Source organism: Dermacentor silvarum, chromosome 5 (assembly GCF_013339745.2).
Source record: "Dermacentor silvarum isolate Dsil-2018 chromosome 5, BIME_Dsil_1.4, whole genome shotgun sequence".
NCBI classification, from domain to species: Eukaryota; Metazoa; Arthropoda; class Arachnida; order Ixodida; family Ixodidae; genus Dermacentor; species Dermacentor silvarum.
In genome coordinates, this window is record NC_051158.1 from 131,844,811 (window position 1) to 131,871,237 (window position 26,427).

The following is a 26,427-nucleotide window of genomic DNA, read 5'->3' on the forward strand; positions in this document are numbered from 1 at the left end:
TGGGTTGGTTCATGGTGGGCGTCATGAAGATACATCGGGGGTCGAGAAGGCGTGCTCTGTGCGCGTCGGTCATAGCGTGGAGTAGGAGTGCGTGTTGTCATCCGAGACTGTGGGGCTACCCTGTACTCTACAGCCGCTGCGTTAACCATCGGTTGCCAAGGGGCCGAATGTGGTGCAGCCATAGCCTCACGCGACGTGTACATGCCATGGTGGTCAGCTGTTCAACGCGACATCTCTTCGCGGCGGGAAAGTTCCTCGTGGACAATCTGTCGGATGGTCGAAGGAAGGTTGAGGCAAGAGCTTGAGTCCACACTGGCAACCGTCGTAACATTTGCCAACCGACCAAACTTTGGCGTAATCCGACGCATCTTGAGCGTTTCAAAAGTTCTGCAACGACGAATGACGTCGGACACAGAACTTAGGCTTTCTTTACCGATTAGAAAATTGTACACCTCCTCAGCCACTCCTCTCGGCAAATGTACGACTTTATGTTCTTCTTACATGCGAGCACTAACCACCTTGCACAGCTTTAAAACTTCTTCAATATATGTGGTGCCTGTCTCACCTGGTAGCTGCGCCCGTTGTGACAATGCCTGCTCAGCACGCTTCTTTTTGGCGACTGAGTCCCCGAAAACACGCCTTGAGCTCTTCAACAAAAAGATCCCACGTCGCAAGCGCGTCCACGTGGTTGTCGTACCACAAGAGTGCGGTGTCGGTCAGGGAGAACACCAAATTGGGGAGCTGAGCGGTTGAATCCCACCCGTTGGACCTGCTCAGTCGTTTTTAGTGGACGAGCCACTCATCGGAATCTTATCCCGCTTTTCCTCCGAAAGTGGGTGGAACTCGGTAGTACTGCAGCGGACTGCTCGGCGCTGCCCTCGGAGCGGCTCCTTCTTCAGGCATGTCGAAGATGGTCACGGCAGATGGCGGGAGGCCGGCAAGTCGACGGCTTCGACGAAGCTGCAGCAGTGACGATTCCGTTATTGTTAGCGCTTACCCAGCACATCCACCACTTTGTTACGCGTGAAGGAGACCGTTTGTCACTCTTACGGATGAAGGGGCCGGTTATTGTAGGTCGCGAAGGGTGAGCGCAAGAGCGGCCAGCTGGTTGATGAACCAAGAGTCGTCCTCTGGCTCTTTTCCAACCCGGGACCGCAAGCACGTTCACCCGTCTTCGTTTTCCTCACTAACGCTTCCGTGCAAATATATATATATATATATATATATATAAAGTTAGCGCATCAATTTGATAACTTTATACCTTAGAAATAAGGACGACGTAAAATGTCTCAACTATCGCTCTTGCGTTCCATCACCGTCCGCTCAAGAAACCCTTGTAATTGGTCGGTTATATTTATAAACGCATGTTCCGTGTTTCTTGTGGACGATGCGTTCGGGTACCCCGACGAAGAAGACGAACTGCTTCTGGCTCTCGAGCTGTCAGCTGAACTGGCCAGCGCTGCAGTTATCTTTTGTAAATATACTTTGTAAATAGTCTCCACTTCCTAATCCTTTGTTCGTGTAACATTTTGGAGGAGAGTGCCGTTCCCCGTCCTCACCACGGAGCTCCACAACAGCCGCACCGTCCGGCTTTCGACCATGGCTCCCGGTGACGACACGTCATCTTTTCTCCTCCTGTGACCCCGAAAACAACGTACGACACGGTTACCAATCCCCGCGATCCTGGCATATTCTTCGGCCAAGATAATGTTGACGTTGAGAACTGGCTCAGCCTGTATGAGCGTGTTAGCCGAAACAACCGCTGGGACCCTACCATTATGATAGCGAATGTCCAATTCTACTTGGGTGGAACTCCTCGTGTCTGGTTTCGGGTACACGGGGATGAGATCTCCAGCTGGGATGCTTTCAAGGAGAAGCTCGGCGACCTCTTTGGAAATCCGACCGGTAGGCAGCTAACTGCTAGAAAAGAGCTTGCTACCCGAGTTCAGACTTCTATTGAACCGTATGTATGCCTCGCACATACAAGACGTGCTCGCTCTTTGCTGGCAAGTCGACTAGAAAATGGCCGAGGTTGACAAAGGCGGCCACGTACACAAAGGAATCGCTGACGATGCGTTCAACTGGTTAGTCTTCAACAATGTTTCCACCATCGACGTTATTGTCAAAGAATGCTGCCGCTTTAAGCTCGCCAAAAGCCTCCGCGTCATTCCACAGTTATCCCGGCTCCCTAACACGGGTGCGACGTCGTCTGGCGTCGACCTTACCACTGCACCACTGTTCCATGAGAAGGACACACCTATTGTTCGCCACGAGCTCGAGGCTATAAGTCCTGCCCCGTTCCATCCATGCCCACTTGACTCCACCATTGACCAATCGGCCCCAGCGATCTCTCTCATTCAGGCGGTTGTGCGGCAAGAATTTGCCAACCTAGGTTTTCCTGCTGCCTGCTCCGTCTCCCAACCTGACGCCCGACCGGTGCCGACAGCTGCGCCTCGCAGCGATCTGTAATCCCCTCCCAGATTGCGCAACCCTACAGAGTGGAGAACGCCGGATGACAAGCCCATTTGCTTCAGTTGTCAATGCATTGGCCACGTCGCTCGCCACTGCCGTACCTCCTGGACGTCGCCGTATTCGAGCTACTTTTCCCCGTCTCCTCGCCCATATGCCGACCCTCGCAGCTACTCGCCTCGCCGTATGCCTCCTACCTCTGACGTACCTCAGCACCGTCGATACCCGTCGCCCCAGCCACGCCGCTATTCGTCGCCGACCAATTACGCACGCTCCCGGACGGAAAAATAGGCCATGCAGCTCCTGGAGGTAGTGATGCATTGACGCCTTCAACGAACCAGAACACACTTGATGTTCACGTCGACGGTGTTCCTTTGACGGCGTTAATGGATACTGGAGCCCAGGTGTCCATAATGAGTTGTAACCTCCGTCGTCGACTGAGGAAGGTTCTCACGCCTGCTACTACAGGAGCCGTACTCGTCGCCGATGGCAGCACTGTTGCCGTGGCTGGACTGTGTACTTCCCGTATAAATATAGCCGACCTACACGTTCCAGTTCTTTTAGGGGCGAAGCTCCTTAGGATGTGGGTCTGTCCCTCCTCTGTAGTATGTAGTAGTAGTAGTAGTCGTAGTAGGTAGCCATGTGTACTTTTATGAAAAAAAATTCCGACAGTTGTGTCCGTAGCGCGGAATCGAACCAGGGACCCCTCGCTTCCGAACGCGCGGCGCTAACCACTACGCCACGAAGCGCACATTGACACACGCACCACGATGACAATACATACCCAACATTAACGAAAGACTGCGCGTTTCTAACGCGTTTGTGCTAGCGCGTTACGGCCCGTGTAAGAAGCTGGTGTAAGACGCTGTGGCCTCTCCGCCTTACCCCCGTATTCATAAACGCTCCTCGACTTGAACTTGACTTGCCACCGCCTTGGACAGCGCGTTCTAAACGCGTTGAGGCGGTGGCAAGTCAAGTTCAAGTCGAGGAGCGTTTATGAATACGGGGGTTATACTCTCTCAGCAGTCATGTGATGGCGTCGACAAACGCGGTGCATGTTCAGGCATGTGTAAACGGCTGCGTAAGACGCTGTGGCCTCTCCCCCTTACTAGACAGTACTGCACGTTTCTAACGCGTTTGTGCTAGCGTCCCCTTAAGCGGGAGATAGTGCAATTATAATGAAGGGAGCTGTTATAAAATAGTAATGACGTCACATATGGCGCGTGTCATTGGTGGTAGTCAATCGTTCGATTTAGTGCGGCGAGACTGGGCGAATTACACGGAAGATTCACGGTTTACCGATGATTCCCTCCGGAGCTTCACCCACTCATCATCATTCACCCCGTGGATATGCGGTATCTTTTTTACAGTGCTGGCCAATTGTCCTCATGGCCTAATCCTCGGACTCGACTTTTTTTACGGCGCATTCAGCTTTGGTCGACTGTTCTACCGGTACCATTTGCCTCGAACTTCCTCAACCCGCTATTCGTGCTGAACAGTCGAACAACGTTAGTACAACCGCCTTCGTCCGCCTGCCACCTAATACCTTGAATTTCGGCGATTTTCTATCATATTTCCCTGTGCCCGATGGTGATTACGTCGCTACTCCTGTTCCTGATGTGCTTTTGATGCGCGATATTACTGTGTCCCACTCCGTCGACACCATCGCGGATAATCCGACATGCCTCCCCGTCGTCAATTTTGGCCTGACAAGGCAAGTTCTACCCCAAAGCATGTCGGCTGCAACACTGCGTGCTATAGGAGATGACCACGTCACGGCGTTTTCAACAGACGTCTGCTCCGATCTTCACCATGTCAACAGGATGCTATTTGCCCGGATACAACATTTCGTTCCTTGATTGCTGCGGACCTATTGCCTAAACAAGCATCAGCTGTGTGTCGCCTGTTAGTTTCCTACCACATCTTCGACCTAAACAATCGATAATTCGGCCACACTTCAATTGTTGCGCATCACATAAACAATAGTGATGCCAGCCCCATTTATCGCCGGTCATATCGAGTTTCTGCTTCAGAGCGTAAGGTTATTCAAGATGAAGTGAACAAGATGCTTGCCAAAGGCTTTCTTGAACCCTCCTCGAGCCCTTGGGGGTCGCCCGTTGTGCTTGTTAAAAATAGAGATGCACATGGCGTTTCTGCGTAGATTATTGTCATCTAAACTGAATTACCATAAAAGCCGTCTACCCGTTGCCTCGCACTGACGCCGCCCTCAATTGCCGCCATGGTGCCAACTACTTTTTATTAATAGACCTTCGATCTGGTTATTGGCAAATTTCTATGGATGAAAATCACCAAGAGAAGACCGCGTTCCTCACCCCTGATGGTCTATATCAGTTCAAAGTTATGCCATTCGGTCTATGCAACGCCCCAGCAACGTTCGAACGTATGATGGACTCTTCGCTTCAAGGGTTCCAATGCCTCTGCTACCTAGACGGCGTTCTCGTATTTTCGTTCACATTTGAGACACACCTTGACCACTTATCATCCGTTCTTCAAGTCTTCCGCGAGGCTGGGCTCCAACTAAATTCAACAAAGAGTCACTTCAGTCTTCGGCAGATCACAGTGGTGGGCCACTTCGTCGACACTTCCGGTATTCAACCAGACCCGGAGAAAACTCGTGCTATCACGTCTTTTCTTGTATTTCAGTCTGTCAAAGACGTCCAAAGTTTTGCAGGACTCTGCTCCTACTTCTTACGGTTCGTTAAAGACTTCGCAGCGATTGCCCGACCACTTACTGATCTTCTGAAGAAGGACGTGCCTTTACGCGGGGTCCCGCTTAAACTGCCGCGTTTGCCAACCTGACCAACATTATCAGCACGCCACCTATACTGGCCCTCTTTGACCCGTCCTCTCCTACAGAGGTCCGTACCGATTCCAATGGTCCCGGTATCGGAGCCGTCTTATCCCGACGCCAACAGGGTCAAGATCGTGTTATCGCCTACACTAGCGGCCTCCTCACAGCAGCGGAGCGCAACTATTCGATTACAGATCGTGAATGCCTGGCTCTCGTCTGGGCGGTTTCCAAATTCCACCCGTACTTGTATGGCACGCACTTCTTTGTAATCACGGACCACCAGGTGCTCTGCTGGCTTTCCTCCCTCAAGGATCCTACTGGCTGGCTTGGTGGCAGGGATATGCAGCTGCAACAATATTCCGATGCAGTAGTGTAGAAGTCGGGCCGCCTACATCAAGACGCAGACTGTTTATCACGCTATCCAGTGGACGTACCACCCGCGGAACCTGACACCCATGCCGACGCTTGCGTTTTCTCCGTTTCTGAGCTGCTACACGTCGCCGATGAGCAACGCCGTGCTGCCACCTTGCAAGCCATCATTGATCACTTGGAATCTACGCCTTCGAATTCATCCCTTCACTTGTTTGTTCTCCGGGATGGTGTATTACACCACCACAACGTAAGCCCCGACGGTCTTTCTCTACTCCTCGTCATTCCTAAGCACCTACGGTCACCTGTTCTTCAAGAACTTAACTTACCGACGGCACGTCACCTCGGCGTCTCCCGCACCTACGACTGGATTCGCCCACACTTCTTTTGGCCAGGCCTTGCCCGCTCCGTCGGGAAATACGTTGCGGCGTGTGAGAAATGTTAGCACCGAAAAACACCGTCGACACACCCTGCCAGGTGCCTTCAACCGCTCGACATTCCTTCAGAGCTATTCTTTCACGTTGGCTTGGACTTACTCGGCCCTTTCCCTCTATCAATGTCTGGCAACAAGTGGGTCGCTGTGGCGACAGATTACGCCACACGCTACGCCATCACAAGAGCGCTTCCAACAAGCTGCGCCACAGATGTCGCCCATTTTCTTTTACGCGACGTGATTCTGCAGCATGGAGCTCCACACCAACTGCTCACTGACCGTGGCCGGACATTCCTTTCTAAAGTAATCGCCGACATCCTGCAGTCCTGCTCAACAAAGCACAAGCTGACTACGTCTTACCGTCCACAGACTAATGGGCTCACGGAGCGTTTCAATCGAACCCTAACAGACATGCGTGCAAAGTATTTCTCGTCCGACCATACTGATTGGGACCTTGCCCTACCCTATGTCACTTTTGCCTATAATTCTTCGCGTCGCGATACTGGTGGTTATTCTCCGTTTTTTTTTTTTTTGTTCGGCTGATAACCCTCATTGCCACTGGACGCATCCGTTCCCTCCGCCGCGCAGCACCAGTGAATATGCACTTGACGCCATCACCAGGGCAGCCCAAGCACGCGAAATTTCCTGCGCTCGCCTCCTGACCTCCCAAGAGAACCAAAGGCGTTTTTACGATCGTCAACACAGAGACGTCCACTTTTCGCATGGATCTCTGGTGCTCCTGTGGTCCCCAACTCGTCACGTTGGCTTGTCAGAAAAACTCCTGTCTTGGTACACCGGCCCATATCAAGTGCTGCTTGCCGTGACTCCACTCACTTACGAAATCACCCCAGTTAGTACCAGTGCCTCATCTGCCCCGAATTCCACTGACATTGTGCATGTCGCACGCCTGAAACATATTACTCTCCTGTTATCACCAATATTTAGATGCACTGGGACGGTGCTTCTGCCGCTGGGGATAATGATACATGCATATTGCGTGTTTCTTGTGGACGATGCGCGCGGGGGCCCCGACGAAGAAGACTGTCGGCTGAACTGGCCAGCGCTGCAGTTATCCTTAGTAACTATACTTTGCTTATAGTCTCAAGTTTCTTATTCTTCGTTTGCGTAACATTATTTTGCCGCCTATGAAGCCACGCGTGATTCTTTGAAGAATATTACCTTACAAATTTTCGAAACCGGTGGTGGTCGCCTGATGTTTCACTTACTTCACCATGCCCGCTGAGTATGCCTCTTTTTTCCAGTTACACGATGTTCAATTGCTCCGTAATTAGGGAGACTCCAAGGTCATTTCAGAAGCGGGAAAGCTTTACTGTCATGTTTATTAGGCAATATTTAACTCGGAACTCATGTGACCGCTGAACACCCTAGACGCACATGATTGGGAAAACCGAACTACACGGAAGGGGAGGTAATAGATGTCCGTGAGTTTTGCTTGTGTTTAAATTTAGTTTATATCATATTATAGGTTTGCTCTGCTCTAAAAACTTGCAATGGTTTCTTGCAAAATATTTTCCCAGAATCTATAATACAATGATTAGATACTCTCTCTCTCTAATGAAGAACTATTGACGTTAACAGAACTCATTATTGTCTACTTCGTATAGGATTTCTAAATTTGACAGAAGCAGTTATTTATAATCTAACAAAGAGCCAAAACACTCCTTATCAGTTTACTTACCGCCAAACAATTTTAATTTACTGTACACGGTGTCCAACAGTGCAACTGCCTATTTTTGCGCACATCCGGCTACCGCTGCACATACCGTACATTCCACTTCACGACATGTAGCCGGTGTGATGGAGTATTTTTTCTTTGAATGAAGCTAAAGGTAAGTAGGTTCCCGTCTCTCTTCGTTTTAGTCCTCTATAATAAACAGGATCGCGTGACCTATGATGGGATTGAACCTCCCTCTTCCATTGCAACAGCTTAATGCTTTTAACTACTCAATTCGACGCATAATTCTCTTGTGCAAAAGTCAAGCAGCAACTTGAGATGTTTATCCCATGCGCCACATGCCAGTTTCTTTCATTCTTCCTGCGTAGCTGCTAGTGCTTCGACAGTGAAAGTTAGACCCCTCCTCCTAGCTTCGTGATCTACCCTCTTCCACTAGTCTTTTCGCCGTACGAGCCATCACTATGCAGAAACTGTGCGACAACTGATACCTCTGCTGAGGGATAAGTGACGTAACCTAGCCAGATGGACGTGCGATTATATAACAGTTAGCAGTTGCTGCGATTTCTGCATCCCTCGCATACGCCTATCCAGAGCTTATGTAGAACACAACAATCAGCGTGATAAGGTCACGTCAAACTGCCCGAGTAGAAACCATAGCATCACCGTCATACGGTCGTCGTCGCGATTGGCACAGATTTGTTGCTGTCGTCGCACGCCAGGTCACATGATACACAGTGCTCGCTCTACGCAAAGAGGAGGACTGACTGTTGGGCTAGTTTGTCTCGCATAATAATTACTGTAAATCAACAATGAACACAAAGAACTTCCTTACACTTCCTTCGAAGGGGCCGTCCTTGCCCACCTTGTTCTTTGTGTCCTTTAATAATTCGCACTAATTTGCTATAATTACTACGCGAACAAGGTTTGTGTAACTGGTAGCTGCTGTGCCTGCAATCCGGACAGTTTTGATAGGACTGCTTTTGGTAGTCGTAGAAGTGATGCTCCTCAAGTATTGTAGTTTAAAATGTAATTTAAGGGCAGGTCCAGGTATTACTTTAACACTTACCTTGTTGCTGTGTGCCAACGACAAAACAACTATCTTCAGCATGAAAAATATGGTAGCGTCCAGATACTCTAGAGTCCAAATGAGAAAGATCTGCAAAGTTTAGATACAATTATGGCGCATTTAAAATTAAGATAGGGGGACCTGTGTTTGGGCGTGTGATGCCATCAGCTAAATAATTATATATCTTCATGCTTGACCTAAAGCGCAAGAAAAGAGGACACAAGAAGGAAAGAATCTTTGGAAGCTAAGGACCCTTTCTAAGGCGAAAGCCTAAGGTGTCTATGTTGATGGTGACCTTGCCGAAACTGCACCGTGCCCAAAAATGGCCGACGCCGCAAACAGTAAAAGCACGTCAACAAATACACCGATTGACGTCACATTTCTCATGGAGGTTCCTGTATACAAAGGAAATTAGATGCCTTGAAAATAAAATTTCGTACATTTCGGTCTGGGTGGGAATCGAACCCGGGCCTCCGGGTTGCAAGACAAGGGGCACTATAACGTAAAGCTATTCCAAACGTTTCTATTCCAATCCTGAAATCAGCCAACGAAGATTGGTCAAAACATTTTCGGGCTTTTCCCAACTTCGGCTGTCTGTCACGCGACGTCACGCAACGTCAGGAAAACCGCGGTAGCATCCCCATCTGATGTAACGTCTACACGCTGATTATGCATGAATAAACCGCACAAAAGGAAAACAATTATTCCGGATTCGACGTCTTTTCACCATTAGCCCTTTGCTATTGGTGCAATGTTTTCGGGCTGCGCCCACTTCGCCTGTCTGTCATGCGACCTCACAAAACCGCAAAAACTCACCGCGTCAAAGTGACGTGAACGCGAAAAAAAGTGCAATAATATGCCGAACAAAAGTGCAAAATTTTCTAAATAGCCAGAGACTGCCCTGCTCCGAAAGGTATTGATGGCTGCCCGCCGATCGCTCAGACCCTCGCTACTAGCACCTGCCGGTGAGCACGTATTATTTATTTCCGCATGATAAACATTTTCCCGTGGCAGTAAAATGGTATCGAGCCCTTTCGTCACGTATACGACATCGCTATGCCAACTCTGGCTTGCTGAGGATCCGTTTTAGCGGCATTATTATCCTTCCGTTGCCCGCCGCCGCGATTTTCGACCAGCCACCGCAAGCTAAGTAAGGCGAAGCGGACCATTTGGAGAAGCCGGCACCACCCTCTTCATGCGGTTATCTATTTTGACTGTGCTGGCTCGGCCCCTTCGAAACTCTCTCAACTAGAGCGTACTCCTCGCCTCTTGCCAGCCAATTAGATAAGAAATATCGCTGAGTGTAACCAAGGTTATTGGTTTTGAAAGCGAACAAAGGTGACCTCCTATAAACGAGGAGAGTGCTTGATTGGGTTGTTGAGACAATGCGGCGGGTCACCGCCCGATGCTTGCCTCGATGGTTACGTAAATTTACCGTCAGGAGATTTTAATATAAACAGTTTGGAATAACTTTAAATTATGGCGCCCAAGCTCGCTTCTCTAAAGCCACGGCGGCCTTTTTTCTTTATTGCCATTCATAAACACAAACAACATTGTCAGATACACATGCACATATTCAAAACACACGAGCCACAACTCGGCCAGTGTATGTGGTAAAAAAGGCTTCACAGAAGCCAATTGGTCTAGTACAAATAGCCACTCTGCGGGTTCACATTGTGCTCTGAACAAGTCTCGTGTCCTCCACGGTTCTTGCTTACTAAAGGTGTGCCTAGTGCGTGCGCGATTGCACACGTCACACACACGCGCTTGTGCCACTGCTCACGCGTTCGTCGTCTTCTTCTACAGCTGGCTCCGATGCCGCTCATCTGGGCAGAGTTCGCATAATGCCACTTCCTCGGCGAAGGTGCTTGCGGCACTGACCGACTACAAGTAGGTGCGATGATTTTGGTGGCTTCTGTCATGCGCTCCCATGGACAAACCTTTGTCGGAGACGGTACCAAAAACATTAAGCAAGTGTTGCACGTTTGTGCAAGGTGAAGGCGAAAGCCTGATTGCACACTTGGCACACAGTTACCACAATTCTTCATATACGTATCTCAATCGTGACAGAATGTGTAGCCAGAGGGCAGTCAGGCTTTCGCCTTAAGGTTTTACAAACGTGTAGCTCTGCGTAATGTTTCTGCTACTTGTTCGACTTCTCTTGTAGATTTGTTGTAGCGCTCGGCCTGTCTGGTTTTCCCTCTTGTGTGCTAGTTTTTTGGTTTTAATTCAAATGTAAATTCTTACAAACTCGCCCAAATTTCAAGTCTTCTAGGTGATTGTACAGGGTGTCTCAATTTTCAGTCACCAATATTTAAAACTATGCAAATGCCACGTAGCTGCACAAAACCAAGGGCGCTATAGCGTAAAATACTTCCAAACTGTGTTGATTCCAATTTCTGCAATCAGCCTCCACGATTGGTAAAAACATTTTCGGGCCACTCCCAGCTTCACCTGCCTGTCACGGGACGTCACGAAAACCGCGATAGCTCCCCTTCTGATATAACGTGTGCACACTGATTGTGCATGATTAAACCACACAAAAGAAACATAATCATCCCTGATTCGACACATTTTCACCATCAGCCCTCTGCTATTGGTCCAATGTTTTCTGGCTACGCCCAGTTCGTCTGTCTGTCACACGACCTGACAAAACCGCGAAAACTCACCACGTCAAAGTGACCTGTACGCGAAAAAAATGCATTAATATGCCGAACAAAACTGCAAATTTTTCTGAATAGCCACAGACTGCCCCGTTCCGAAAGGAAAAAAAAGATGGCTGCCCGCCCGCCCATCGCTCAGGCCCTTGCCACTCGCACCTGCCGGTGAGCATGTATTTATCTGCGCATGATAAACCTGTTTGCGTGGCAGCAAAACGTTATCGAGCTCTTCCGGCATGCATACGACATCGCTCTGTCAACTCTTCCTTGCTGAGGATCTGTTTTAGCGGCATTCTTGTCTTTGCGTTGCACGCCGCCGCGATTTTCAACCAGCCACCGCAAGCTAAGTAAGGCGAAGCGGGCCAATCGGAGAAGCCGGCACTACCCTCATCATGCGGTCATCTATTTTCACTGTGCTGGCTCGGCCCCATCGAAACCCTGTCCACTAGAGCGTGCTCCTCGTCTCTTGTCAGCCAAATAGATAACAAAAACCGCTGAGTGTAGGCAATGCCATTGGTTTTGAAAGCGAGCAAAGGTGACCTCCTATAAACGAGGAGAGTGTTTGATTAGGTTGTTCAGACAACGCTGCGGGTCACCGCCCGATGCTTGCATCGGTGCTCACGTAAATTTGACGTCAGGCGTTAGGAATCAAAACAATTTGGAATCATTTTACGTTATACCGCCCCAAGGTAATGTTTTTGGCCGTCGCTTGAAGAAACTCAGATAATTTTGTGCATTCCGCCTATTTACATAGATAGTATTAATGAAAAACTGATCAAATATTATAAGTTGAAAAGCGTCAAGGAGTACACTGTAGAGCGACATAGAAAACGCGAGATACAGCTTTCTGTTGCTCAATACATCCTACATAAAAGTGTTTTGCCGAGCGTAAGAGGAGCCCGCGAGAACACGCAAAATTACCGCGCGACTGGCCGCACAAGGTACTTTGCGTGTATTCGCGGGTATCTTTCTCGCTCGAACAAGCACTTTTATGTAGCACGTATTGAGCAACATAAAGCTGTATGGGGAGTTTGTCATCATTATCAACCTATATTTATTTCCACTCCAGTTAAATTCGTCATATTGCTCTACAATTTTCCAATTGACACTTCTCATCTATTTATATTACTTGACATGTGGACTATTTAGGACTAATTATGTAATTAGGCGTAATGGCAAAAATTATTTCAGCATCTCCAAGCGACGAAAAAAAACATTACAGTGGTTCTGTGCAGCTACGTGGAATTTGCATATCTTTATATTTTGATGCACGATAGTTGGAACACCCCTTATATCTGTCCTAAGTGTTTTACTGGAACAAGAGAAACAATCATATACTAATTCCCTGAAGAATTGGCAAGTTTATTTTTTAAATTTTATTTAACAAAATACTGTCATCACTTGTGTTGGAAAATCGGCAAATACGTGCTAGAACATCTCTATCAGCTGATACCAGCGTGGTATGTCATGCCTAATTACCTTTTCCGCGTATCACTCGTAACGCACAAGGTTAAGTAAGTGTTAAGTGATTACGCGTACGCGGGCGGTGACAAAGAAAGTGTTTTGAAGACAACAGCAGCACTCGTTGCCTGAGTCGGCAACCGCCTGGTCTTTGCGTATAGGCTGCTGTCGTCACGTTCTGTCAGGAGAGCGCGTCTCCGCAGGCCGTACTTCCGGGTCCAGCTTTTCTAATCGGAAGCGCGCGGGGCTGCTGTGCAGGAGAACCGGGGTTCGAAACCAAGCGTCGGTCCAAAATATCGGACATTGGCTATGTGCCGTCCTTCACTGAACTTGTTTCCCACCAACTTTGGTGACTGGATATGTACCTGTCTTAACTCTACCCTAAACCACATTTGTTTCAATCTCAAAAAAGCATTGGGACGAGTACGATGCATGCCAGGAATACATTACCAAAATATTTTTTGTTTAAGTGCTCACACGAGCGTAGATACTACGAACGTAACACTTATCTTTCTCGTTCCTCCTCAACGCCTTACGCTGTGAAGCGGCGGAGAGACGCCGGCTACGACGCCCCGTCTACGTCTTTTCACTGCAAAGTTGTGTTTGTTCTTTCAGCGGAAAATGGCGGGTGCTGTGGCCAACACATACTTGCGGTCACTGTTACTATAGTAACGCTGGTCATCCCTTTGCTATGCTACAATGTACTGATAGCTGCACGTGTCTTTATTGTTTGTGGGTTTTTTTTTCATTCCATGTGGCATAAGTAGCACATTTCCTTGCGCACTTAATCCTATGGTAACATCACGATTTTTGAGGTTTGAACAAAGCGTGGTCTTCGGTCGTGCGAGTACCGCAGCAGTACGCACATCCTCTCAGCGATGAACGCCGCATTCCGGACTCGTGTGGAAGGGATTTCTAACGCAAAGAGCTTTAATGATAAAGCGACGCACCTCGAAATTGGGAAACTGGGGAAGAGGAGCACCTGCCCCACGGCTAGTTTGGAGTGCGTGGCGTGAATTCGCGTGCAAAGTCCAACCGCCCGTGCTTGTCCTAGCACCGTCTGGACTCCTGTGCCCGCTCGTGTTACCACGTCTCTGAGACGTGTCACTCAGAGCACGCATTTCTCGACATCCCTGGATGGTGACCGCGTTCGTGGCGGCACCCGGCGGCGGGCTCAGTATCTGCGTTAGGCAAGAGGTGCATTTCCACGCAAATGTAGCCCCACCGACTTTAGCGCGCTTGCGGTGTGCATGATAGGGCTAGGGTGCGCGCTCGCAATCGTATGCTTCCGTCTTACCGTGCTATGTGCTTAAAACCGGCTTTGTCCTTTAGGGATAGTACACAAATGCATATTGCAACTTTGAACCTTTATCAATAGTGCAATACGAAGCCATAGCGCTTCTCATTATATTACCTATAGAGGGAAATGTGGTGCTGCTGCACTGTGGTATGCATAGGAATGTCGGTACAGTGTAAACAAAAATACCCCTACCTGGGAATGTTAACAAGGTGATGTGCCCTATATATCCCACCACTCTTGAATATTTACTCCGATGTATGGGAGCAATACAGCGATATTCCCTCGTTTGACCCCGCTCGCTGCCTGCGGGAGGATAAGGGCGGACATGACGTGATTTTACTCCGCCTTCAAAACTTTCTTCTCTGCTCGAACTCCGCACAGAGAGTTATAAAAAACTCCCCCGCCGGAACAGGTTACAGCGGCCAGGTTGGTCACGTGGTGCTTCCCATAAGGCTGTGCCCCGCGCCAGTGACCAGCCGCTTTCGGCGTAGTCGGCGGTGCTCATGGTTGACCGTTTGTTTACATCTGCGAAGTGTGGTTCCGTGACAGCGTTTCGTCAATTTTCTTTCCTATACTTCTTTCCAGAAAGTGTTATAGGCGTGCCTGAAGCTCACTGTATCTCATCTTCAAGTACGTTAGCTGTGATCACTCTGCTGGCAACGATGAATGCAAGAGCAACGATTTGAAGTGCGGAAAAAGGCTTAGGTGTGAACACGAAGCTACCGGTTGACTCGTGATGTCGGGTCAGGTTTGGCTGTGCTTTCGTGTTGCGTGACCTTGACTTGTGTTTTTCTGTGCGCGAAATACCACTTTTATGTCCGTTTCAGTATATGCTGACAACGTCTGGTGTAAAGTGCCGCGTAGCTATGGCAAAAGCAGCCACTGTTCGAGCGACAACGTCCGGGATAGCCGCACATGAATGCCATATTCCGACACCGTTACGGTGCTGTGCTGTCAGTGATTAAGAACGTGGTGCAAGCAACTCTTTTTTTGAATCTGTGTACGGATATCCTCGCCCAAGAAGTACGGTAGGACGTAAGTATGTACTGTGAATAAAGCTTCTTACTGAGCGATGTGAATCGAATTGTTATCGCACAGTTCTGTTTTGATCACGTCGTTGCTTCAGATATTGCATTAACATCATGCTCCATCCAAGATACTGATTTAGGAACATACCTGCTGGCTCCGAGCGTGAGGATGAATTAGGCGTCTCTTTCCTCCTTTAGAATCACCTATAAGTAGAGCAAACGTGCCTTCTTCCGACGCGTGAAAGGCCGTGGGGGGAGGGGAGGGAAGGGAGGGAGGCGACGTTTAGCTGCGGCACCAAGTGCCTATTTATATCAGAGGCTCCGGCAACAGTCACCAACGCCGCATGCACTTTGTGCGAACGCGGGCAAAACGCCGACGGCGTCGACATTAGTTCTGCGTGTTGCCGGTGCTGCTGCATGTCCAAGTTTATACAGCTGCTAAAGCTACTATCATTACTCCGTATAGCTCTCTACGAATTTGCTATCGCAATTGATGCTTCGCCTTTCAGGTGAAACTGCGACAACTTTTTCTTGCTTACTGTAACTAAAGCACTACTTTTTGGCCGCGAACGCCGGCAGTGTGCGAAGTCGCTTCAGCGCTCACAGAATGGCATTCTAAATTTTAAAAATTATGTCATTAGCGTTGTTTTTTCACTATTCTGAATTAACCCTTTCGTGTGGTTTTAGGTTTCATGTTGCTTTCAGAGAGGCAGATCTCATATGTGCGAGCATGTGAGTCGTAATTCTGAAAACAGTACAGCTGCTCGCTAGGCCGTCTCGAGGTACGCATTATCGTGGCTAAATATACTGGGAGGGTTGCTTCTTGTTGTGTGTCGCGTGTACGTTGGATGTCTTTCCAAGTTCTTCATTGTATGTTTCTTAAATGTTTGTGTGGACGACGACGAAGTTCGTGCGTTCGGCTGGTGGCTCCTTTTGATGCTGAAGTTTTTTCTATTTTTTGTGTTTAATCGTGCATCAGCAACACCCAGCGCCGTTTGTGCGGGCCTTCAAGACTGCTGCTTTGCTGGGAGGCCCTCCCTGCGAAGCCTGCTATGGAGGAGATGGTGGTGGACCCGTCTAGCGGCAGGGACAGACCTCCCGTCGCAAGGAAGCGCCTCAGCTCCTCAGTGGAATCAGAAGCTGCCGATTCCGAATCTGACGCCAGGTCGGACGACTGGGATGCCTTTATACCTGCTAAGCATCGGCGTTCAAGACGGAAGTCTTCGACATCGTCATCAAGCGAAGCAACCATCATATACAACAGCATCGTGACTACGACAGTAGCCTTCGTACCGGTCGACGTGACGGTAAGCCTGAATGCCATCTCCAAGCAGAAACTGCATGATTTTTTCTTCAAACTGGCACCGGGTCTTATTCAAGAGGTTCGAGTGAACCCAAGGAAAAATATCATTGCCGTGGACACAACAGCTGAGAAGACGGTGCAAACTCTACTTGGTCTGTCTCAACTCTGTGGTGTTAACACGCGGGCTTACATACCACAGGGCGCGGATGTAACAGCTGGCGTCATATCTGATGTTGACCTCGAACTTGAAGAGGACGTGTTAAAAAGTATGATCGTTTGCACGCCACCATGCAAAATCATCAGCGTTCGACGGCTCGGCTCGTCAAAGTGTGTGAAGATTCTTTTCGACTGTGCAAAACTGCCTAGCCATATAAAGGCTGGACTAGTGCGATACCCAGTTCGGCCTTTCGTACCAAGACCCTTACAGTGCCGCAAATGTTTAAAGTTTGGTCATGTGCAGGGTTTCTGCACAAGTGCTGTGGTGTGTGCCAAATGTGGTCAAAATCACGACGCAAATTCTTGCGACAGTCCGACATCTCGGTGCCCAAACTGTAACGGTGAACACTTGGCAACAGACAAAGAATGTCCCACACTGAAGAAAAAACGAAAGTTCCTTAAAGAGAAAGCTAAGAAGAAGGCATCAGGAGAGAAGCCGAGTAGCCGCAGTGCCCGTCCAGCGGCTACCGATGGCAAAACTGAAGATATACCCGCACATACGAAGAATAGCAAGGACAACGCGCGTCGGCAGGAAAGTGGGAAGCGGAATTTCTGTCTCTCTGCGATATCGTGGCCGGCGCTTCCATCGAAAGCGTCCGAACCAGTATCTGCCAAGATCACGCCTCCGAAAGCTTCGGAACCAGCTCCATCCAAGGCGTCCCAGTCTGCAGTAGTAAACTCTGTAAAAAGGGTGCCTACAGCGGTCTCGGTCAACGATGACAAACAACTTATCAACCTGCTTAAGATGCTTGTCAACGTTGTTAGGTCTCTGATTGCCGGTCGTCAGACACCAGCAGCATTAGCCGCAGAGCAACTGCTAGAGGCTCTTGTTCCAGTGCTCGACGGCCTTCACTAGAAACATGAATGCTCGTGGAAAGCCCCGTCCCTCTGTGCTGCAATGGAATGTCAGGTCCTTACGACCGCGGCATGCGGATCTAGTCCTTCGGCTTCTCGCAATGAACACCCCGCCAGATGTTATAGCACTTCAAGAAACCAATGTAAGAAAAGATGATTTCAGACTTCCTGGTTACGTAGGCATCCACAGCAACGCTCGATGCACAGTGCCGGCATGCGGATCCTTCCAGTGTACGGACGTAACGCACCCGCGAAATACTTCAAAAGCATCGCTATACATGCGAGCTGACCTATATTTTGCAGTCATTGACACAAGTGATATCTGCGACGCCGATTTTGAATGTACAGCCGTTACTGTGAGTCTCAGAGATACGACGACGACTGTGGCAAGTATATATTATCGACCGACACGATCTTCAGACACCAGCTTATTGGAGTGCTTAGTCTCTCGGTGTGGCCCATCATTTGTGCTGTGCGGGGACTTCAATGCTCACCATCCTCGCTGGTGTTCTCGTCAACAAGACCAGCGTGGGATAGAGATCAACGAGCTTATTGTTAGGCATGATCTACAAACACTCAATGACGGCTCACCTACATTTGTCGGCAGAGGGAAGGGACAGTCCACCATCGACCTTGCGATATCAACAAGATATGTGTGTCTCGCCTGGTCATGTGAATCTGACCCATGGGGCTCAGATCACCTACCAATTTGGTTGATTCCAAAACATACTCATAGCCGCCAGACTGCCGCCTACACAGTGACGAACTGGAACAAGTTCCGTCAGCTGATTTCAGAGGCCCCATCGCACGATAAGTTGTTTAAACTGGTGAGCGAGTGTCTTCAACAAGCTACCGTAAGACGACGGCGGGGCATAGATAAACCCAACCCTGATCTTAAGCTCTTGAGGCTACGCGCCTGTCGACGCCGCGCTTACAGGAGAGCGCAGCGCTCTAAAAGAAGCTCCGATTGGACGGTGTATAACCGCCTAGACGCAGCCATACGGCGGCACACAAAACAACTTCGTCGAAAGAGCTGGACAGCACTGTGTAGTTCACTGCATACGGCAAATGGTTTTGGAAGTGTTTGGCGAATACTGAAGGCTCTTCGCACTCCTGAGATCTGCAAGAATCCAACTGCTGCTTTGTGCATAACGACTGGCCGGACTCCGAAAATTCTTGCGGAAGCATTTGCCGACCTTTTCGTACCTCCTATGCCAAGTGACAACGCAAACAATGACCTTAATCCTCTGACAAGTCAGAACATCACAACGTTCTGCTATGGTCCAGCCTGCCAGATGGATGAAACAGACTTTACTCTCGAAGAGCTGCATCACGCCCTCAGCCTCTCCAAACGTCGCACTGCCCCTGGTGAAGACGGTGTTACGTACCAGGCATTACGAAACATCGATGAGGCCTTTCATCAAAATGTCTTGGACGCATATAACGAAGTGTGGCGAACGTCTCTGATCCCCAATGATTGGAAATCTTCTGTGGTGATACCAGACTTAAAGCCCGGCCGCCCTGCAAAACACCTTAAGTCTTACCGGCCAATATCGCTAACTTCTAATGTTATGAAGCTGATGGAACGAATGGTACTGTTTCGTCTAGACGGCAGGCTACAAGAGCTTAATTTCTTTCCTGATGTCATGAGCGGCTTTCGTCGTCACCGTTCAGCCCTCGATAGCATAGCAGACCTCGTTTCATCTCTAGAGTCTGCTCGAGAAAACAAGCACTCTGCATACATGCTCTTCCTGGACATACAGCAAGATTTCGATTCGGTTCCCCATAAGGCGATTATTATCGCCCTTATGAATGCGGGAATTTCGGGTCGACTGCTTCATTTCGTGCATAACTTTCTATCTGAGCGCCACATGAAAGTGCGTGTTGGAGGAGCAACAAGTGATTCTCGCCCTGTTAAGTGCGGTGTACCACAAGGCAGCGTCTTGTCGCCACTTCTCTTCAACAGTGTACTTGCTGGACTTCCAAGCCGATTGCCTCAGGAAGCAGACTTTCCAATATGTATAGCAATCTATGCAGATGACATTGCACTGTGGATCAGCGGTCCTTCGTACCATGGTCCACGTCTTCGTGGAATCTTGCAGAGAGCTCTGAATGCGACTTCAGAGTACTTGGAGGAAGTTGGTCTGCAGATCTCACCAGCTAAGTCAGCCGCGATTGCATATCATCCAGGGCAACGGGCTCGTCGAACCATGAGCCGGCTGTACCTCAGAGAGACACCGGTACAATGGGTACAACACCACCGCTACCTGGGTGTAATTATCGATGATCGCCTCTCTTGGCGCCCTGCCATTACCTCTGTGCGGTGCAAATCCCGGTCGCTGCTCAAGTATGTGGCCGCCTTGACTGCTAGGGGCGCTGGCTGCGACCAGACGACAGCACTTCAGGTATACCAATCGTCTATCCTCTCTGGCGTGATGTATGCCTTGCCAGTCTTGAACGTGCCGCCAAATGTGATGTCTGAGTTGGAACGGGACCATCGTGTTGCCCTCCGAGTCATGCTTGGCTTACCTCGTGAGGCACAATCTGTTCCACTACTCACAGAAGCGCACCAGTTGCCCCTGAGCTTGCAAGCAGACCAGAGAGCGCTACACCATATCGAACGTTTGCACCGAGCATCAGACGGCCAAGCACAGATTAATCGGCTGCTTCAGCGCCCTTTCTCTCGGATGGGGAAAATGGCGGCATTGTTTGTGGATATTACTCACAGTTCACGAGACACTACTTCTTTCACTACTCCGAAGAAGCGCAACAAATGCTCCTTCCCCATTTATCTGACAATTCCTGAAATACACAAAAAATCTAGTCAGCCTGTTCCGGCACTATTTCAATTGGCCCAGTCCCACCTATTTGAAAAATTTGAAGGTTATATTGAAATATTCACGGACGCATCTGTACACAGCGACGCGCAAGGCGCTTCTGCAGCTTTCTTCTGCCCTTCGACTGGCATCAGACGGGTATTCAGAATACTACATCCAACCTCATCAACAACTGCAGAACTAGCAGCGATTGATGTTGCTCTGAAATACGTACACGAAGAATTAAACGCCTTGAAGGTCGTCATTCTTACAGACTCCCGTGCTGCCCTCAGCAGACTTAAACAAGATGCCGATAGCCCATTGTTGTGCAGTATCCAAGAAACTTCGGGCAAAATTACTTCCTGTGGAGTGTCCCTCATTGCCCAGTGGGTACCCTCGCACGTGGGCATCGCTGGAAATGAAGAGGCTGATCGCCTCGCTTCAAGCTGTGCCCACCATGAATGTGACTGCCCTGACATTTCGTGCACGTTTGAAAACGCCCGTCTCCTTATACGCCGACACCTCCTAAAGCAGCACCCAGACCGGCGTGTTGCAGACGGATCGTTCCCTCCCCGCGTTCGTGGTCGAGGCTTGCCCCGTCGTGCTAGAGCACTGTTATAAAAGTTAAGGGTTGGGTCTGTGTTGGTGCGCGAACGCCTATACCGACAAGGACGTGTGGACAGCCCGTCGTGTACGTTTTGTGGCTCCTGTGAGACACTTGAACATCTAGTTTTAGAGTGTCCCGCATTCGTTGCGCAGCGCGCATTACTAATTAAGGAGTATAGACTTATGGGGCTGCAATGTGCGACCCTTGACGATTGCCTTTTTCCAAAGGGGAGCGCTCCAAGACGTGACCAGGCCCATCGAGCCTTGCTAAGTTTTCTGAAGGACACTGACTTGGCCTCCCGTTTATAGACATTATTTGTATTTTGTTTTGTTTTTATTTTTTTTATTTGTTCTGTCCGTGTCTCCGTCATTTCTTTATTTCCTCTTTTCTTTTCTCATATTTTCATTTCCTCTATTCCCTTCTCCTATAGGAGTAGGCAGGCGTTGTGCCCCTCTCGGTGGCAGTTGTCAGCTTGCTCCCTCCTTAATCCATTTGTGTCCTTGTGTGTATATGTGTACAAATCAAATAATAATAATAATAATAAATGTTTGTGTTTATGTAATGTCATGGTTTGTCTGGTCTTGTTCACTTGTTTCGTAGAATTTTGCGTATTCTTGTGCGTACATTTCGAAATTTGGCCCGTAGCCTCTACATATAAAATTCTCCACGCAAATTGACGTGATGCTTTTTTATACTCCCGGTTCACCTCGAAAAACCTCCGTCCAGCCCGAAGTAAAAAAAAAATAAGAATGACAGAAAAAAAAAAACTCTCAAGGCGCCACGCAAAAATTTCACCCGCACGGAGTGAATTCGGAGCACAATAAACTCCCAACCGGGGGGTCGCAAGAGGACAAGCGTTATACTACCTCCTGAGAGTTATTGCTGTTTACAGTGTATATTATGACTCCGGATTGGCACCGTTTTCGGAGAGCCAGGATGACTTGAACAGGACAGCTGGCTAGCACCAGTCTGTCACAATGATTCGGTTTCTGTTTAAAGAGCACGTAAAAAGCTGTTTTAGCTTTATTTTTTCAGAAAAACATGTTTTGTTAATTTTGATGACTTATTATTGCATCTACTATTATATGAAACGTAAAAGGCATCAGCTAGCCGCTAAAGTTGGAGGACAGACGACAGTGTTATCGCTGGCTTTGGAACAACTTGTCGTCCCTTCTTGCTTTGCTTCGCTTGATTCTGCTTTGTGCATGAGTAAACTTTATTGACAGATTTAATATGGGTGAATGACAGCATTTTATGTAGACTTGATTTTAAGAACGCGTCATTTGTGCAGCCTTATTCACGTTTTAGACAAAGCCTCCTACAACACCCGTCAACACAAGCCTCGCAGACACATATCCCGTCATTCCCATGACGGCACAGCGCCCTTTAGGAAACTCCCATAGACAGTGGCGCCAGATTAACCTCTCAGTGTTCTAGTGAGAAACACTATGTACGAAGCGATATCTGCCATAGTCTCTAGCCAGGAGCAACTGGGGATCAACTTTATCCTGGAGTGAGCGCTTGCTTGCTGGCGGAGCATCGTTTGCGTGGTGCGCAGGCGTAGCGTGTATATGTACGTGTGATATGGTCTTAGGTTCCCGTGGTTCCAGGCAGGTCGAGCGTTGAAATATATTCAAAATTAGCGAGACACGTGGCGTTTCACTCCGCGCGCACAACTGCAATATCGTCACGCACGACTGCACAACGCAGTCACAATTGCGTGGACACTTGGACTGCACGCCCGTCTGCAAAATCTGGCTGAAATGTTTACACCAGCGTATGCTATCCGCTGAATTATTTTTTCGCCAAGCCCAAGGGGTGGTCTTTATAGCCACCATGGGTCACTGAGTAAGACCAATCTGAATTTTTTTTTAACGTTTGCGATTTCTGTAGAAATGGGGAGCTTTTCTGCAGAACCCATCTCAGGATGAATGTCGACGGTGATGCTATTAGCATTTAGGCAATGTAGCGAAACACCTTACTACCGGCTCAGAGACGCATTATCTGTGACGCGTGCATACAGCAAAGTTCCTTCTCGCGCTTTCCTGTGGACATTCTGCACCATCTAGCGGTACCTAAGCGAAGTGCAGGCGGCACGCGTGTGTGAATGTGTATTCAGACAGAGTTGTTCAAATATATATTACGAGGGTTTCACTCCGTCCTGCACCGGATAAGTTTTAATGATCATTTCTCGTTGAGTTGTGGACACCCAATGACAAAAACACAGTGACGCAAGTTGGTTTCAAAGATCTTCATTGAAAAGCGACGCACACCCATTTACCCAAGTTAGCGTGGAAGGGCTTCATTGAAGAGTGGCGGATATTTGTTGTCAGATATCCAGCGAACAAAGCTGACCCGATGGTTGGTTTGCAACGCGGTTCTTTCAGGGCCTCAGTGCAATGCACTGCCCATTAGACCACAGTCTATTCAGGGACACAAGTTGGCGTGGAAACTGTTAGCCAGATAGGCATATAGACTTCGTAAATTGCGGGATGCATCTCACCAAGGCTAATCGCAATAAAACATAATTTAAAATTTATCCGTTGCAGGGCGCAAGCGAACTAGCGTCATCTATATTCCGGCAATCTGGATTGAGTAGATATTCAGAGGCGCTACGCGTTGGCTTCTCGGTGGTACTGCTAGGCGGCGTAGAGCCCCCAGAGATAATCGCGAGGCAGAAGATTGGCTGGCAGGAGACGCCCCATATACGACGCGTTTTAGGCGTGGCAAGACGGTGCGTCGCTACAATACTTAGTGGCTAATCGCATTTACTGCGACAAGCATCCTCGGGTGGTTTCTAACGCAATTTTATTTAGCTGTGAAATTCATGTACTGATTTCCTTAAACTTACCTTTTGACTTTGAAGTGCTTGTAACAAGAGCATCTGGAAAGAAAACACGGGGAGCGCATGTGATGTCGGAAGCAATTTTTTTAGAAAATTAGGTGGCACTCGGAAAATAAATATTTACGTTTGTAAGCTTCGATGACAAGCAGTGGTGGCATCTCATGTTTAACTTTAAACTTCGTTTTTCTGGAGAAAAAAAGAATACAAGTGAAGAAACCTCACTCGCGCATTACTAACGTATCTAGGCGTTCCCCAGCAGTACAAATGTAATCAATCTAAAGCCAAAGACAGCACAAAAGCGGTGGATTGCGTCATTCACCGTGAATAAAATTTACTCATATATGCAATCACAAAACGCATTATCCACACTTATAGCGCACATTGCCACATTTTGAACTAAATAAACCAGCACAGGAACTAAGTGAAAATAACGAAGTTAATAGATCGCTTCTACACAAGAAGGCAGATCAGGTGTTTCGGCTTTAGCATAAGTAGCGCCTGCAAACACGCTCCTCAGGTGTTAGTGAGCACAATCGTTCCACGAAGCTTAACCACCAGTTATCGTCACTCTTTCCATATCTAAACTAAGGCGCCGCGCTGTCGGAACGACGGAAGACTGCGTTTTTCCTTCTCACTTACCTCCCTTGCATTGCGCGAGATTGAGCCGCGATCGCCAGCTCACCCTCGCACGCTTTCACTCGAAAATACAGCCACGGCCGCTGGTTTATAAAAAAAAATCTGCGGCCTACCGTGTGCGTCCAAAACAGCGTTATCCATGGTGGCGCCACGAGGCACAAACTGAAAACGGCGTACAAAAAGCGTCAGGAACGCGTTAGGAACGCCGTCGCCCGTAGAAGCCGACGTGCCCTATCCTCGTCAGGAATCCCCGTTCCGACCTACCGCGAATGCAACTACGACTCTAACGTGTTCTCCCATTGCAGCCCGCCTGACGCGGCAGGCCGCACCTTTTTTAGGGGCGAAGCTCCTTAGGGTGTGGGTCTGTCCCTCCTCTGTAATATGTAGTAGTAGTAGTAGTCGTCGTCGTAGTAGGTAGCCACGTCTACTTTTATGAGAAAAAAAATTCCGAAAGTTGTACCGTAGCGCGGAATCGAACCAGGGACCCCTCACTTCCGAACACGCGGCGCTAACCACTACGCCACGAAGCGCACGTGAACACACGCACCACGATGACAATAAATACCCAACATTAATGAAAGACTGCGCGTTTGTAACGCGTTTGTGCTAGCGCGTTACGGCCCGTGTAAGAAGCTGGTGTAAGACGCTGTGGCCTCTCCGCCTTACCCTCGTATTCATAAACGCTGATAGCTTCGGCAAACGCGGTGCACGTACCTGCATGTGTAAACGGCTGCGTAAGACGCTGTGGCCTCTCCCCCTTACTAGAGAGTACTGCACGTTTCTAACGCGTTTGTGCTAGCGTCCCCTTAAGCGGGAGATGGTGCAATTATAATGAAGGGCGCTGTCATAAAATAGGAATGACGTCACATATGGCGCGTGTCATTGGTGGAAGTCAATCGTTCGATTTAGTGCGGCGAGACTGGGCGAATTACACGGAAGATTCACGGTTTACCGATGATTCCCTCCGGAGCTTCGCCCACTCATCATCATTCACCCTGTGGATATGCGGTGTTTTTTTTTTCAGCGCCGTGATACAGCATACGGCGCGCGGCGACGATTTTTTTTTTTTTTTGCCCTAGGACTTGATACGGAGCATCATGGCGACGGCGACGCCCATGGCAGAAATGTGTCTGGAGTATCCATATAACTGCTATCGGAATAAAACTTTAGGCGTAGCGCTAATAGACATGAACGTGGGGCAGGCTGATATTCTAATTAACATTAAAAGGAAAACGTGGAGCTGTTTGATTGATTGATTGATTGGTAGTAAAGTGCAGGTTCTTCTTGTATCACTTCTCCACTTGGGCGTCCGAGACGCACCGCCGGAGAAGTACTGACGCTAAGGATAGCAGAGACGGGTTCGCTAGATGCTTCCGACGGATTGAAGCAGACACATATGAAGCTGGCATTTCTATTTACAACTTTTTACAAGAAATACACATTGAGATGCCAGGTGGAACTAGTGCACATAGGGCGACTCTATATCGGCAGAGCCTATGGTGCATATCACCGCAAGTTGAGTCCAGAACGCTTGGCCGGGGCAAGGTGCCCACGTTTTATATCCTTCGGTGCCCTGCCCCAAACATGTACAGCCCAATCACCACCGAGTGGCTATGAGAGTCGTCCGCCAGCACACGAATCACCAACGCCGTACGACGATTTTTCGTCTGAGTGATCCGTCAAAGCATTGCGCCTAGTCTACGCCCCGTTTCTTTTACCACGGTATAAGGTGTTTGCTTCTCTCCCAAAAAGAACATACAAAAAAACGCAAAGGGAGAGGGTTAGAAACGCAAAGTAATCGTACCCCGTACATTTTAAAACAACAGTGTGTAGCACAGTGGGTGGAATTAAAAAC

The 26,427-nt window shown here is 48.8% G+C and overlaps 1 protein-coding gene across 3 annotated transcripts in view; it reads right to left on the minus strand.

The window, feature by feature from the left end:
- Positions 1–26,427, minus strand: part of LOC119453761 (uncharacterized) — a 127,753-nt gene that overhangs the window by 10,195 nt on the left and 91,131 nt on the right. For 2 of the 3 annotated variants that reach the window (XM_037715814.2, XM_049668474.1), the window contains 3 exons: positions 24,061–24,122; positions 23,943–23,975; positions 8,846–8,935 (listed from right to left, as the gene is read on the minus strand). In XM_037715814.2, the coding sequence (XP_037571742.2) occupies positions 8,846–8,935; positions 23,943–23,975; positions 24,061–24,122 (185 nt within the window). The remainder of the gene's footprint in view (positions 1–8,845; positions 8,936–23,942; positions 23,976–24,060; positions 24,123–26,427) is intronic. The other variant, XM_049668475.1, reaches the window with a different exon arrangement.